The 17504-nt window shown below is 40.0% G+C and overlaps 1 protein-coding gene across 2 annotated transcripts in view; it reads right to left on the minus strand.

Moving 5' to 3' along the window:
- The window catches only part of STIM2 (stromal interaction molecule 2), a 152156-nt gene extending 134868 nt beyond the window's left edge, over positions 1 to 17288 (minus strand). The window contains exon 1 of one of the 2 annotated variants that reach the window (XM_030314070.2): positions 16716 to 17288. In XM_030314070.2, the coding sequence (XP_030169930.1) occupies positions 16716 to 17124 (409 nt within the window). In that variant the 5' untranslated portion in view covers positions 17125 to 17288. The remainder of the gene's footprint in view (positions 1 to 16715) is intronic. The other variant, XM_030314071.2, reaches the window with a different exon arrangement.
- Positions 17289 to 17504: the final 216 nt, after the last annotated feature.

Below are 17504 nucleotides of genomic sequence, written 5' to 3' on the forward strand. Positions count from 1 at the left end.
TGTCTATGAGATTACAAACTGAATAAAATTCCAGACTTTTTAATAGTCACATCATTTTAATTTCCCTAAACTCTTTCAAAAAGATGTAAAATTATAAACTAAAGAGGACTTCATGACTCAAGCCAACTGAGTAATATATTAATCATAACTACTTAGTTTATGTAAGTGAAAAACTGAAAGCTGATCCTATAACATTTTTCCACTAAAAGTTATTAGCAGTCACAAATACAGATATGCTACACTTTTGTTCCAAGAATATTTAACACATAAAATTTTTCAAATAGCAACAAAAAACATCTTAGATAAGGACAGATGTCGGTGATTAGATCATACCATGCTCCAGACTACCCATATTATCGGAAAGTGCTGAACACACTGGACACAAAGTTCTATCTGTAAAGCATTCATTAATCACTGTACAGACGTAAGGCATCATCAACTACAACAGATTACAACCAAAAACAAACCTTCAAGTTGAAAAGTTATTTAGAAGGCTATGGGACAACCTCCATGAGAAAGAAGATATTGTTACAGATAACCTCAAATGGGTAAAAAAGAAAGAACCACTGTAAGACAACATAAGTAGACAGATATTGCCAGTTAGAATTGCAATACAAAGGGTATAAACAATCTGTTAAGAAAATTCCAAGGTGGAAGAAGTCATGCCTCACTGAAGATAACTTTGGAAAGACTTTATGACAAAAGAAATACGGAGAGCAGGAACCATGGCAGTCTTTTCCCACCACTGTATCCACAACTCATACAACAGTGCACTGAACACAGAACACTCTCAATACAGATTTACTGACTGAACAAATATCTGGAATGGACCTTGAGAGATGGGAGATGACACTCTACTTTGAGAGAAACATGCAAGCAATGGACTAAGGGAGACAATGAGGTGTATTCAAAGAACAAGGGGTAGTCTAATTTTGCTGGAGTATATTTATGACATACAAAAGATAATCAAGGAGTTTGTGCCCACTCTGAACTTGAATAGAAAAATGGGGGAAAGGGGCGCCTGGGTGGCGCAGTCGGTTAAGCGTCCGACTTCAGCCAGGTCACGATCTCGCGGTCCGTGAGTTCGAGCCCCGCGTCGGGCTCTGGGCTGATGGCTCAGAGCCTGGAGCCTGTTTCCGATTCTGTGTCTCCCTCTCTCTCTCTGCCCCTCCCCCGTTCATGCTCTGTCTCTCTCTGTCCCAAAAATAAATTAAAAACGTTGAAAAAAAAAATTTTTAAGAAAAATGGGGGAAAGATCAAATGTAACTCCAAGAAATTGTGTTTGATTGATTAGAAAAACAGTGGCACCATTAAAAGAAATACAAAGTTTAAAAAAAAAAAAAAAGAGGGGAGAGGGAATCAGGTAAAGAAAATATTTACTGAGCATTTTACTCCTTGTTAAGCACTTCAAATCCACTATTTTATTTTTTTTTTCAACGTTTATTTATTTTTGGGACAGAGAGAGACAGACCATGAATGGGGGAGGGGCAGAGAGAGAGGGAGACACAGAATCGGAAACAGGCTCCAGGCTCTGAGCCATCAGCCCAGAGCCTGACGCGGGGCTCGAACTCACGGACCGCGAGATAGTGACCTGGCTGAAGTCGGATGCTTAACCGACTGCGCCACCCAGGCGCCCCTCAAATCCACTATTTTAATCTTCACAACAATCCTGTGAGGTACTTATATTCCCAGTTTACAAATGAGGCAAAAGAGATCACAATACTTCCCCAAAACTCACAAAGCGAATTAGTTAATCTGTCATTCCCTCCCTTCTCCTTTCCTAAGAGAACCTCCATTTTGTTCAAATATATAAGGTACTAATGTGCTCAGGAAAGTGGGCCACTCCCCCAGTCCTAGGAGAATGAAATACGATTGTTCTAAAAAGGGAAATCCTTGTCTACTAACCCAGACTTGACATAGGAGACCTGAGAAGAATCATTTTGAGGGCTTCTGGGAAAGACTTTCCTACTTGCATTAGCCATTGTGGAGGTCACTAGGGACCCAGAAGTCACCAATCTAAGAGCTGTCACTGATTCTTCCCTTTGTCTCACTGCTGTTTCCCAATCCATCAGCAAGCCAAATCAATTCTAATTCCAGAATACCTTGTTAACCCCTCCTCTTCTCCTATCATCCTAGTCGAAGCCATTAGTAATTCTCAACTAGACTACTAATAACTACTTTCCTATGCAATCTCCTTTTGGTGACTCTTGCTCCCAACAATTCATCCCCCAAACAGCAGCCAAATAAATCCTTTAAATGTAAATTATGGAGCAACTGAAACACTTGTGCTCTGATGGTGGGGCTGTAAAATGGGATAACCACCATGGAAAACAGTATGAGGTTCCTCAAAAGACAAAAAATAGAATTACCATATGACGCAGCAATCCCATATTGAATCCCATTTTGAATATATATATACAAAAGACTTGAAAGCACAGTCTCAAAGAGATATTTGCACACCCATGTTCACAGCAACACTACTCACAACAGCCAAAAGGTAGGAGCAACCCCAGTGTCCACTGACAGACAAATGGATATAAAAAATGTGGCACATACATGCAATGGAGTATCATTTAGCCTTGAAGAAGGAAGGAAATCTTGCCACATGCTACAACATGGACGAACACTGAGGACATTAAGCTAAGTCAAAGCTAGTCACGATAAAATAAAGACTATATGATTCTACTTACACTGAGGTATCTAAAGTAGTCAAATTCATAGAAACCGAAAGCAGAATGAAGGTCCCAGAGACTGTGAGGAACTACCGTTTGATGGTGTGGAAAGACAGACTCCACTTTAAAGCTTCAGTTTCCACTTTCCTTTCTAATTAATGAACTCAAACTCAGCCAGAAGGGGCAACTGTTTCCAGCAGTTGCTAGTAAAATACAACAGAACAACTGACATTCGGACCATAAAACTGCTGGTATGAACTTCATGAAGACAGAACGGTTAACTAATGCATACCAAGAATAGTTTCATTTGATAGCACCAATAAAGTAGTCGATTAGAGAATAATCAAAAGCAGCTCAACCGGTTAGCACCAATGAACATTTTCTTCCGTTCTTCTATGTCTAAGTGATGTAATTACCTTCTTCTTTCTCATAAAAACCCCTTGCTTTCCCCCACATGAGCAGGACACTTCTCCAGCTGCTACGTGAATCTGCGCTCCCTAAATTACCAATTCTATGGCCCCAAATAAAAGTTCTTTGTTTCTTCTTCAGTTTGCCTCCTTTTCCTGACTGAAATTTAACGGAGTTTCAGTTTTGCAAGATTAAAAACTTCTGGAGATCTGTTTCACAAGATGGATATACTTAACACTACTGAATTTGCACTGAATATGGATGGATGGATATACTTAACACTACTGAATTTGTTAAGTGGATATACTTAACACTACTGAATTTGCACACTTTAAAATGGTTAAGGGGCACCTGGGTGGCTCTGTCCGTTAAGCGTCCAATTCTCCGTTTCAGCTCAGGTCATCGTCTCACCTGGATCGAGCCCCGCATATGTCTCTGTGCTGACATCGAGGGGCCTACCTGGGATTCTCTCTCTCTCCCTCTGCCCTTCCCCAGCTTACACACACATGCTCTCAAAACAAATAAATAAAACTTTTTTAAAAATGGTTAAAATGGTAAACTTTGTGTTACATGTCTTTTCCATAATAATTCCAGGGCAAAAAAAAAAAAAAAAACACTAACAACCTCCCCTCAAAAAAGGAATTATAAACTACTCTCCTTAAAATGCTTCAACTGCTTCCTATCACCCACTGAATAAACCCCAAACATGGTCTTTGAGGCTCTGTATCATCTGGCCCTTCCCACTGGGACAGCCAGATCAAACACTTCTCTCCCTCTTCCTCAAGATGCTCAGTCAAAATGATACTCTTGCTTCTTCAAATAATTCAAATTCTTTCTTGCCTCCTGGTCTTTGTCCATGCTACTACCATTTCGTGGAATGCTATTACCCAACTCTTCACAGATTTGGCTCCTGACCCTTCAGATGTCCCCTTAAATGTCACCTTCTCAGAAGCCCTTCCTAACCAGCCTACCTAAATTAGTAGGTGTCCCTACACCATCCACATTATTTTCTATCTTGGGCCTCTTTTGTTCCTTGATAGCATTTCTCACAAGTTAAAAACTTTTTTTTTTCCCTATACTCCCAAATGAAATGCAAGCTCCATGGGGACCTTAAAGATTTTATCTGACATTTCAACTGCAAAATGCATTAAATCTTTTAATCTTACAAAAAGGTAAAAAAAATCATTTAAGCCAATGACACAATTCTTTAAAAATCCCACAGTACTCCTCAATTTCAATCTCCATACTTAGTTACATACATACATACATTCAAAGCTCAGATCATTAATGGTTATTTAGATCATAGATGTGACTCAAACTACGTCTTCAAATTTTTTAATGCAACATAAAACATCTTAACAATACTCAACATATCACAGCACATTTCTACAACTATCCTACATCTTTATCTATAGGTTAAAAAAAAAAAAAAGCCAACAACTGAATACTCAGATCTGCCAGACTCTGTTCTAAGCACTTTACACAGATTAACTCATGTAATCGTCAAATCATTTTAGAGATAAGGACATTTAGGCACTGTAATATTGTAATTTATAAGAAATGTATGTATTTGGTCACGGAGATGACCAAAATAAAAATTCATACGTGTTTGGTCTTTGTCCACAGTTTCCAAACTTGGCTCACAGTTCCCAAAACCCATGGAACTTCCTGATGGATAAGAGCAAAGGGAGCATCTTTTATATTTGGGCTCTTGTTTCCTGTTCTGAAAAAGCTTCAGAGCTATAAAGGTGAAAGGAGTGTCTTATTATTCATAACAAACCCTTCCCACTACAACTGGGCTTAGGTTACTGAAGGCGAATTTTGCAAAGCACCTAAAGGATGGGGCTAGCTGCCAGAGGAACCATACACTGCTCGAATGTAGATTTGGAACTTTCAGTCCCACCCTGATTTCTAAGGAGGAGGGTGGGGTTGGTTGAATCAATCCCCAATGGCCACTGAGTTCATCAATCATACCTATATAATGAAAACCCAATGTCTCCATAAAAACCCAAAAGGGGGCTCAGAGAGCTTCCACTCTGGGGAAACAGAACGCTTCCATGTGCCATTATCCAGAGCCCCAAACTCCAGGAGGACAAAAGCTCCTCTGTTTGAGATTTTGTCCTAGGTATCTCATCTGGCTGCTGATCTGTGCCTTTTAACATGCTTTGTAATAAATTAGTAATCTAGTAAGTAAATGGGTTTCCTGAGTTCTGTGAGCCACTCTAGCAAACTAAATGAACCCAAATACGGGGTCATGGGAACCTCTGATTTACAGGTCAATCAGAAGCATAGGTAACAACCTGGGCTTGTGACTGGCTTCTGAAGTGGAGAGTAGTCTTGTGGGACTGAGACTTCTAACCTGTGGAATCTGATTCTATCTGCACGTACATAGTGTCAGAATTGCAACGAATTCTCAGACACATGCTGGTGTCTGAGAACTGCTTGTTGGTATGGGCGAGTCTCCCCACACACATTGGAATTGGGTCCAGGAACCCTTTTCAGGCATGAACAGATTAAATCACCTACCGCGAATTACAAAACCACTGTCAGACTGGGACCGCCCAAGAAATCCTGCTCTAGTCTAGAGGCCATGCTCCTAATCTCACTGTACAAAACTGGGAGCAGACTTGTGACCCAGGTAAAAGTTCAAGATATGAAATGTTATGCCTCTTAAAAATGACACTCCATCCTTATAGCATATTCATTAAAACAAACCACAAATAGGAATTACCCACTTAATGAGGATACCAATTTTTTCTAATTTCTAGAAATTATATATCTTAAATTAGTATTTTTTAAGATTTCAGAATACTAAATGCAAAATTTTAAGAAATAAAGAGCTGGCTATTTACCAAAAATGAATGAAAAATAAACTCACAATGTTCTTTAGACAATAAAGACCAAGAATTTAAAATTAATCAGAATGTTTAATTCTGCTGTATCATCAGCCTCATTTCCTAATTCCCCTCCAATCATACACTGTGCTTTATCATACAGATCTTTGGCACTGGAGGATTTTTAAGATATAAACTATTTGAGACCACTCCTAAATCTCCATTATATGTAGTAATCTATGGGGATGATGATAACCTCACCAGGATTCTAAAGGATTAAGTAAGATAAAATACAAAAATGCCGGGCATAAACATGAATCCCACATGCAAATATGGATGGTGGTACACTACAGGCAGGAGGACCGTTGCATTTTAGGTATTTGGTAATTCACAACCTCATGTAACATTCTCAAATGGCAATGTCTATGATAAATGTCATTCCCTACTCAGCTTCCTCCTCTCACACTGCTATACTTTTCCCTATGTGACAAATTCTCACGCATTCCCAGTGAGTTATCTACTGTGGAAAAAAAAAAATCTTCATTAATAGCCCACCTCTCCACATCAAAATGAGTAAGTAACTCCATTTCTGTAATTCTATTAAATATAGCCCTTATGCCCTTATACTCTTGTTACAATGTATTATCACCCTTTAAAAGGGGTATCTCCTCCTAGAACACAAGGCAAGGTCAATAACGTATTAATCTTTTCTTTTTTTTTTAATGTCTATTTAATTTTGAGAGAGAGACAGAGTGTGAGCAGGGGAGGGGCAGAGAGAGAAGAGAGGGAGACACAGAATCTGAAGAAGGCTCCAGGCTCTGAGCTGTCAGCACACAGCCCGATGTGGGGCTCGAACTCACGAGCCGTGAAATCGTGACCTGAGCCCAAGTCAGACGCTTAAATGACTGAGCCATCCAGGCGTCCCAACAACTTATTAATCTTAAAATTCGAAACACCAACCTTGGTGACTGGAACATTACAGTCACTGAAGTATCTTGTTTGTTTGTTTGCTTGTTAGTGAAGCATAAAATACCAAAGAGCAAACAAAAAAGAACTGTATTTATTTACATCACACCTTGTTCCAAAGAAGGAAGAAGGCTTATTTTCAATACTGCAAATGTGTAACAAAAAACTTCTAAGAAATATTCTAATGATATTTTTAGTAAATGCAGTAATGCTACTAGATAAGCTACCACAGCAGTTTCCTTTTAAAAAACAAATACAATATTAATACTTATTTTTTTAGATTATGCAATCTACTTTTCGGCAATTTTAAAGTTTACATTGTTCTTGCAATAATAAAAATGGTCAATGTTAGCATCTTTATATCCCCAGTTCCTTGCATCATATCTGGCATAAAACAGTCACTTAATTATGTTAAAAGCTTTATGTACACACACACACACACACACACACACACACACACACACAGATTCACCATACTCTGACTTTCTGATTTTATACTTCTTTTAAGGATCTATTTCAATAGACCTAGAACCAAAGACTGGATGCACATCACAGGAGATGTTTTAAAAAGCAAATTCATAAAACAGCAGAGTACCTATACCCATAGATGAACAAAGATTTAAAGCAGATTTTTTTTAATTTGGTATACAGAAATACAGAAGAAAGAAATCTCAAAGATTAACAGTTTGAATGTGTGTGACAAAGCAGAAAGAATTGCTGAAGATGAAAGTAGGGAACCAGGAAAAATTACATACTTATCATACATGGAAAAGTCAGAGGATTATTGCTGGAAAACAGGAATAAAGGAGGATTAAGACTATTTACTCAGCATCAGATTTTCTTTTTAATGTTTATTTATTTTGAGAGGGAGAGAGAGTGCAAGCAGGAAGGGGCAGAGAGAGAGGGAGAGAATCCCAAGAAGGCTCCATGCTGTCAGCACAGAGCCAGATGTGGGGCTTGATCCCACCAACCATGAGATCAGGACCTGAACCAAAATCAAGAGTCAGATGTTCAACTGACTGAGCCACCCAGATGCCCCTCAACACCAGATATTTTTACAAAGGGATGAAAATACCTGCACAATAACATGGGTCTGTGAAATGTCCTGTATGGTAAATAGCAGATAAAAATTTCCAATAAGGGTTTAAAAAACCTTTTTAACTTACTGAGAATCATTTAAGAAACAACTACAAATCATTTTCATTACCGAAGGGGTTTGTGATAAGGTTGTTTGGTATTTCTTTTAATGTTTATTTACTTGTTCTGAGAGAGAGAAAAAGTATGAATGGGGGAGGGGCAGAGGGAGAGGGAGAAAGGGAGGGAGGGAGGGGGGGAGAGAGAGGGAGGAGAGAGGGGGAGAGGGAGGGAGGGAGGGAGGGAGAGGGAGAGGGAGAGAGAGGGAGAGAGAGGGAGAGAGAGGGAGAGAGAGGGAGAGAGAGGGAGAGAGAGGGAGAGAGAGGGAGAGAGAGGGAGAGAGGAGAGAGAGAGAGAGAGAGAGAGAGAGAGAATCCCAAGCAGGCTCAGTGCTGTCAGCACAGATCTCAGGAACTGTGAGTTCATGACCTGAGCCAAAATCAAGAGTCAGACTCTTAACTGACTAAGCCACCCAGGTACCCTGGGTTGTTCAGTATTTTTAAATCACACAAATCAGACTCACTCCAATTATTTTTACAATTCAAAACCCAGTATATAATTCAATAAAGTCATTTTTGAAGTGTTTCAGTTCCACATAATGGCAAGTTCAGGAAGAACAAAGAAAGGGGTAGAGAAAGTGAGAACCACCAGAGGGAAAATAAGTTAAACAGAGGCCAAGAGCCATAAGCAAATTCATTTTGCAAGAAACACTGGGACAGATACAGGTGCTTGGGTGCTGAGATGAATGTTAGTCCAGCTGACTACTCTGTGGTTCTGGGGTGAGGGGAATTACCACCAGTTAAAGAAAACACTAAATGGTTACTATTTAACACTCTACAACTAATCTTAGCCTTTATCCCAAAGTTGTTTCACTTTAAACTATATGACTAAGGAAGCCTAGCAGAAAGGAAATTACTCTCAGGACTGCAGCCACCATGGTTGTGCAGTATCACCTCAAGAGCCAAATGAAATAAAGCCAAGTCAAATCAATCATTGGCTTGGGGTTTCCTATCCCCAATTTAGAACTTTCCTAGTAATGAAGTTCTCTGAGAAGGAAATGTTCAGCTAGATGAGAGGAACACAAGATTGAGGACAGAGACAGGAGAGAACCACCCTTAAAATTAGCAACAGTAAAACCAGTGAAGGAAAACAGTTACTGAAGGTAGGATTAGAAAGTGTCAAGAAGGACAGAGTTATCTAATATCTACTAACATAAAGACCTAGAAGGATAAGGAAATGAAGAAATCATTTAGATTTGGCATTTGAAATCATCACCTAAGGATCAAGCTTAAAATTCACATGCAAAATTCAAAAGTTAATTTTGAAACAAATAATATGCCAGTACTCCAAGATACTGCTATTTACAGATGGTTGGGGTGAGGAAGTTCAATTTTGATGCAATATAGTATTAAGTCAATCTGGAAACAGTTATCCTTTATTAAGGAACAAACGTGCACTTTAAAATATGGAGTACTAAAAAGCCATATAGAAACAACTTTGTAAATCATCATATAAGTCCAATCACATATAAAAATAATTTTTATTTTAACTAGGCACATTTGAAATAAAGGCACTATACAACACTGTTTCACCTCTTGCATATTTTCAAGGACTTGCACCAATTTAAGTCATTCTACAAACACTAGGGTGTTTAAAAGTCAAAGGCAATTTTTTAGGGCGCCTGGATAGCTCAGTCAGTTAAGCGTCCGACTCTTGATTTTCGGCTCAGGTCATGATCTCACAGTCGTGAGATCGGGCCCTGAATCAGACTTCACAGTGAGTGTGGACCCAGCTTGAGATTCTCTCTCTCCTTGCTCTCTGCCCCTCCTCCCCCAAAATAAATAAACATTAAAAAAGAAAAAAAGTAAAAGGTATTTTTTTTTTGTTTCTTAGACTTCTTCTAGATTCCTTCCTAACAATAAAGCAAATTTTTACAAAATTTTCTCTAAACATCTCATAACCATAATTTCATGATTTAAACTCTCAAAACCTTTACTTCAATGCAGCTTCCTAACTGACCTCTTCATTCAGCTCTATTATCTCCTCCCTTCCATCTGCCCAGACTTCACTTTCTCAAACAGAGATCATGTCAGTCTCATGTTGAAAAACCACTGCTTCCTAACCCGACCAGAAAACAGATTTACTCCTCTTAAGTTTATGAACAAAACACGCAAAGATCAAAATACCTTTTTAAACCTTTGGTTTTACCTTAACATTTAAATCTGCATTCTCCATAACATGTGCATGTTGGGTAACGTTAAATGTTAGTCACTAATGATTAAACACTGAAAGTTTGTTTTCCGTTTAAACAATCTAGTAAAACCAGTATGCTAAGAAAATGTATAATTTCAGGGGTGCCTCAGTTAAGCCTCCAACTTCGGCTCAGGTCATGATCTCATGTTTCATGAGTTCGAGCCCCACATAGGGCTCTGTGCTGACAGCTCGGATCCTGGAGTCTGCTTCAGATTCTGCGTCTCCCTCTCTCCCTCTGCCCCTCCCCTGCTTGTGCTCTTTCTCTCTCTCTCAAAAATAAAATAAAATTAAATTTTAAAAAAACTTTTAATAAAAAAAAGAAAACATATAATTTCCCATACTCCTGAACTGGTTGAGTACTGCAGTTTTAAATGTGCTGGCATTTCAATACAAAGGGTATAAACTAAGGAATATTAAAGCCCTTGATAATTTGGCCCAAATCTTCTTTCTCTTTGCATTTCCCACTACTGTACATACACCCTATGCTGAACTCCAAATAAAACTATTAATTTAATCCTGGGGCGCCTGGGTGGCTCAGTCGGTTAAGTGTCCGACTTCGGCTCGGGTCATGATCTTGCAGTCCGTGAGTTCAAGCCCCGCGTCGGGTTCTGTGCTCACAGCTCAGAGCCTGGAGCCTGTTTCAGATTCTGTGTCTCCCTCTCTCTCTGACTCTCCCCCGTTCATGCTCTGTCTCTGTCGCAATAAATAAACGTTTAAAAAAACAACAACAACTATTAATTTAATCCTTATTCTTGCATATGCCTTCTTCCAGAAAGCTCTTTCACTCATCGCCACAAGAAGTCGCTATCAAGGTCCCACTCAAACTCTACCCTCCTACTTTCCCTAACATTTTACAGTCTGTTATGGTACTAATCACAGTCTCTCTCATTATTATATTTAGTTGTGTGTATAAGAATGCATATAACATACCAGTTAAGAATCAAAACTTTGAAAGCAACGAAACTCAGGTCAACCTCTGACTCTGCTATTTATTAATATAACCTTGGGCAAGTTACTTAAGATCATCCTCCATAGGTTTCCTCATCTTTTATATGAAGATTGTAGCAGGTTATCTCCAACAGGATTAACCTCAGAATCAAAAATAATGATGTATACAAATCATTGAGCCCAATACTGACAACTAGTAACAGTTTAGTAAACATGTCTATTATTCCCAATAGGCACAACTCATTGTCCTACTCTTGTTTGTATTCTTTCCCATTCCTATTATGCGGTATTCTGCATGTGCTTAATAAGTGCTTGGCTGATAAAATCTGATAGATCTTAATAACATAAGGTCCAAATTCCAGTGAATATCAAAAATGGCTTACTAATCATACCATTAACTGTTTAACATTAGCTTAACTAGTTTATACTTTAGCTACCATATGCATAGATACAGATCTCCAACCACCATTTTAAAGTATTCTACACTGCATTGCCAATATCCAAAATGCTTGATAATAGTTACTCAGAAGTCTAAATTAATCTAAAAACTTTAGCATGTATCCAACCACCAACCAAGAAAGCCCTTAGCAAATTAAAGAATTCCTATGTGGATACTCCTATTGCTAAAGCTACGCCAAATCCCAAACCCATTTTTCCAACTGGTCCTCTAAGTTACCCCGAGGCAGGGGATTCCCTCAAGAGCCCAATCAGGTCTGCCGTGGTATTCTCAAGAAAAGTACAAGGGATGCAATATTTCCGGACCAGTAAGATTACTAATTCTTAAATGTTCAGAATAGACTATATCAAAAAACAAATGAGTAGATTCTTTAATCCTATAGTTAGCTAGAGAACAAAACAAAAACAAAAAGAAAAGAAAGGAAAAGAAGAAAGGAAAACCCCTACAGCAAGGCCAAAGACTGATAAAGAAAAGGACTAGTAATGAGAACTACCTGGGAAGGCAAAAGAGAATGCAAATATAGCAGAAGACCCAGTCATCCAAAGGTGGCTTCATAAGCTAAATATAAGCTAAATTCGGAAAGAGCAATTTCACAAAAAGAGGAACAATATTTTCTAGTACTATGTAAACTACACTGTAAGTTTAACCACTGTCACAATGTAAACATTAGCACTATAAATTCATTGTAAATAACACTCCTCAAAGCAACATGTACATAACTATATTCAAGCCAATACCAATAAAAAAAAGTAAAAAGAAAAAAAGAAAAAGGTGACATTTGGTACGTAAATGTTAGGCATTCAAGGTGAGATACTTAAAAGTGAACCTTAAGATTTTACAATGATAATCATATTTATGTAAAGTACTTTCATCTAAATTAATGAAAGCCCCACTACATAGATGTGTTTAACACTGAGTAAAGTGGCGCTTTCTAAATCGTATCCCTTCCAATTAAGAATACTTTAAGTTTTCACTGAAATTTTAATACTTCCAAGAAACATTTTAAAATGTGCTTTACATTCCTAATAACATACCAAACTACTGACAAGTATTATAGTTAAGTAAACCTTTATACAGGCACTGAAGAAAGTGGCATTAACTCATCTTTAGAAAACGACAGAAACAAATATTTCCAAAACTAAAATTTGTTTTAAAAAATTCTGAAACTGGGGCGCCTGAGTGGCTCAGTCTGGTAAGCGTCCGACTTCAGCTCAGGTTATGATCTTGCGGTCTGTGAGTTCCAGCCCCGCATCAGGCTCTGTGCTGACAGCTCAGAGCCTGGAGCCTGCTTTGGATTCTGTGCCTCGCTCTCTCTCTACCCCTCCCCTGCTCACACTATGTCTCTCTCTGTCTCAAAAAATAAACAAAACATTAAAAAAAAATTTTTTTAATTCTGAAACAAGTAACTACATATAAGAAAATATGTTTTAAATGTGTCAATTACAGTTGACCCTTAAGCTCTGTCGGTTTAAACTTTGTGGATCCACTTATATACAGATTTTTTTTTTTTTATAAATACAGTACAGCATTGTAAATGTATTTTCTCTTATGATTTTATTAATTACACTTTCTTTTCTCTAACTTACTTTAAGAATCAGTACATAATACAAAACATGAAATATGTGTTAATTGTTTACATTAGGCTTCCAGTCAACAGTAGGCTTTAGTAGCTAAGTTTTGGAGGAGTCAAAAATTATACTAGGATTTTTAACTGTAGACATCAGCACTCCTAACCCTGCTGCTCAAGGGTCAACTGAATTCTGTATATTTTGCCAGAATAAAAAACTGTGTTCCATATACATATATGTGTGTGTAAATATATACATATATGTAAATATATGTACATACGTGTGTGCGTGTATGTATACACACACACATATATACATGACACATTTGAGTGTATTTCTTGCCTTTCATAAACTATTTCTCAGAGACCATATCCAGATGAGATCAATTATTCTCTACTGGGATCAATTCATTGATTCTAAATGTGTTACGCAAAAAAGAAAAAAAATAATGTTTTGAATTATTAAAGCACTGCCTTAGATGGTAATCAACAAACTCTTAGTCACCAAGCCCTAACCTGCTTTAAATTTCAATCACTTACAAAGCAAGGGCCCTATATCCCCATATATAACCTTTATTTCACAATAGTATAAATATTGGTTTCACCTCATCCAAACATTTTTGCAAAATCCTGAAAATGTTATATACAAAAGAAAAACACAAACGGATATTCATTATGATGGTAAGTCTGTTTATTTTGATGATTTCTCAGTCTCTGTAAGAACACTTGCTTGCTCAAAGCGAAATATGCAATAGATGTCTTAAAGGTAATTTATTCTTAGGATACACTAAACCTCAAAAATAAAACTGAGAGGGAAACATCAGTGGAAAAAAATGCTTTCTACATTTTATTAGTAAGAGGCAAACTCTTACAACGTCCCTAAAGAACCAAACTGTAGCGGAAAAGAGAAGATGTGATTTGGACTGTCATTTTCAGAGCTATTAAGAAAACTCACAGTTAAATGACAATTTTAATACAGAGCCAGAGAACAATTCTTCTCTCAGAATTCTTTCAAGAATTGTCCACTTTCAAAATTCACATGTAGCTACGTTTTATTACTAATGCTCTCTACCCCTTTTCTCTCCATTAACACTACCCAGAATGTAGTTAACAGTAATTTTTAAGTACAGGCTATGATTCCACTTCCTAAAGTGTACATCAGCAACAATCGATTATGTTCTGGGTCTAGCACAATATTTACAAGTGGAAACCATAAACGAAAGTGTTATTCATATAATCAGAAGAATAGGAAGGAGCCCTATAGAGAGCATATACGTAGTTCAGAGAAATTTTCAATATGCTTCAACTTTATTACAGACTTTCAATTTACCACTTTCCAGATACCAGTGCTGTTGACTATATTTAAATAAACTAATGACCACAATTTAACTTGCACATTGTGTAGTCTGATTATTTTAAACTTTAAATGGAAATGTTTAACTTGTTAAAAATCAATACTCCAACAAAGGAAAAGAACATTAAAAATAAACTCCATAATTAATACTATTTTTGTAAACTTATTTTAAAGCACCACAGCACAAACTCATTTTGTGTGATCTGCCAGACTTTTTATCCAATAAGAATCACCTTTCCTTTTTCACAATGCCATAAACAACTCAGAAAAATTTAAATCTTCAAAAAGGATTATAAACAGCTAATTAAAATAAAATTCCATCTGCAGTAATTTCCTTGATATAATCTACATTATACTTTATGTATGATATAATTGTACATTATACTGTTACTGGTTAAAAAATACTAAATTTTCTGAATTATATGCCCTTCTACCAATTACATATTGATAAAAACATTAGCCAATTATTTATTAAACAAACCCTTCTGCTCAAGAAACCAAGCATCACACTGCTATACCTTCTAGAAGCCCCAATATTTCTGCTCCCTCCCTTACTGCATGAGGCGTTAAACCTTCAGAATCAGTTTTATCTCCCTACTTTCTTTAACCTTCACGGTTATAGTTTTATCTGGCTACTTTCCTAATAATCACTGTTCTTCATTTTTATCTGCCACATCTGTATCTCGAGAATAAAGACTATTCAAGCCTCAGGTTATTCCAAACATCCTCCCAAACCATATCACGGTCCTAATACTGAGCACTCTGTAATCATTTTCTCCAAATTACCCAGTGATAGGTTTGAGGTTTCCAGTTTCCTTTAGAGGAGCTTGCTAGGTCTCAGGGTAAACCAAGTTAAATATTCTGCTCATTATGTTCCATACAACTACAAAGCACTTAACGGAGCTTACCAACACCCTCCTCTCTAAAATAGCAAACACCCTGTCATAGAACGCAGAGAATAGCTGCTTTGCTCCAAAGAATATAGCTCTTGAGCACTTCTCAGAGCAGCTGTTAGTAACTTTCAGACGCCTGCTGGACTATCACTTTGGTTAAATTAATGATGGGTCATCTTGTTCCACTTTACTTTTTCCTTTTTAGTCTTGCATTCAATGCAGAAAAGCTGCGGATTACTTTTAAAAATAAAGTACAATAAATAAATAAATAAACATTACTTCGGCTCCACTACTTTTCCAAAAGAAATCATCTCAAGATCCCTACATCATTACCTAAACCATGCAGACCACTTGTACATGCCACTGGAAAGCTTTAAAACGATCCTATTTTCTACCTATCCTTACCCAACACGTTCGCAAGTTTTCAGTAATTTCGAGAACGTTCTGTATTACAAAGGTGCTGATGCACTCAATCAGAACTGTTTTTGCTCAAATACAAGCCCCGAATACGCCGCACTTGATAAATTTTAAGTATGTTTCTGGTTACCTGAAGAGCTTTCTGCTGGCACCCTTTGTCACCCAGTGATGCTCCCACCAGCAAATATTTCCCATCCTTTAAAACGTTCCTCCCACCCTTCAAAAAACACACATGAGACTTAGAGGTTTCCGCATACTAATACGGAACCACTCATACCACTAGGTATTATGGCTCTCAAAGAATCCTCTTTAGCAGCCTCCCCCGGGACACTAGGCTCAGCGGGGCTTTGAACCTGTGAGACTCGCTGCCAGCTGCCTTTGCAAAAGCAGCACCGTAGGCCGACTCAATACCGCATTGCTGCTGCCGACTTTTTCTAGCAGCTTAAAAAAAAAAAAAAAAAAATTCAGCCCAGTACCCTGCAGACCCTGCTGGCTCTCCTGCAGCACGGAAGAGAAACCGCCGCATTGCTCAGCGTGGAACACCGGGGAACCCGACTGTAGGGCGGGGAAGCGAGTGCCGTCGAGAGGCTCTGTCGAGGGCGGGGTGTCGGCGGGGGGGGGGGGGAAGGCGTCCGGACTGTAGGGGACCGCGACGAAGCAGCGGCCAAGGCGCGGGCGTCTGGGCGCCACGCTCTGCATCGCCCCGTGGCCGTCAAATAGCGGGGTCCCGGCAGGGGCCCCTCCCGGGGATGGGGGTCCCTCCGCAGCCGGACTCGTCCCGCCCGCCGCCCCCCACCCCCCCGGGCCCTCACCTGTCATGAGCGCCGGACTGTCGCCCGCCGCCGCAGCGGGAGAGGAGGCGGCTGCGGCGGCAGAGCCCGAGGCCCGCCGCCCGCCGAGGTGCCTGGACACCAGCTCGCATCCATCCGCCGCGCCGGCCACCAGCAGCCCAAGCACCAGTAGCGCAGCCCAATGCCACCGCCGCAGCCTGCCCGAGGCCGGGCCGGGCGTCGCGGCAGGATGAGGGCGCGGAGGAGGAGCAGGGGGAAAGCGCAGCGGCGCTACGGCCGCCGACCACTCGTCCGCTCCGCCAGGCGCTGCAGCCGCCGCCGGCGACTCCTCGGGCCGCCCCCGCCGCCTCGGACGCGAGCTCCTGCCGGGCGCCAGCCTGGTCCCCTCGGCACCGGCGGCCTCCGGAGCTCGGGTCCCGGCTGCGTTCATTGGTTCCGGTTATTTAAAAAAAAAAAAAAAAAAAAAAAGGTGAGGGGCTTCTAGAAAGGTACGGTGTCTTCAGGCCGCGCGCGACACCCGCGCTCCTGCGGCGGCGAGACCGGGATCCGCTGCTCTGGCGCCTCTCAACACCAGCCCCAGCGCCCGCGCCACCGCCGCCGCGGCGCATCCCCCCGCCCTCTCCGGCCCGCGCCCGTCGTAGTACCACGCTCGGCCCCGACGCCTCCTCCCTCACACACTCGCACGCAGCATACCAATCCCCCGCCTCCTTCAGCCCCTCCACGGCGCAGGCGCGGCGCTGCTGTACTGCGCCTGCGCGGCGCCACAGCCCCGCCTCCAGGGGCGTTCCCAGGAGGACCGGAGTGCGGCGG

Source organism: Lynx canadensis, chromosome B1, assembly GCF_007474595.2.
Source record: "Lynx canadensis isolate LIC74 chromosome B1, mLynCan4.pri.v2, whole genome shotgun sequence".
Taxonomy (NCBI): Eukaryota; Metazoa; Chordata; class Mammalia; order Carnivora; family Felidae; genus Lynx; species Lynx canadensis.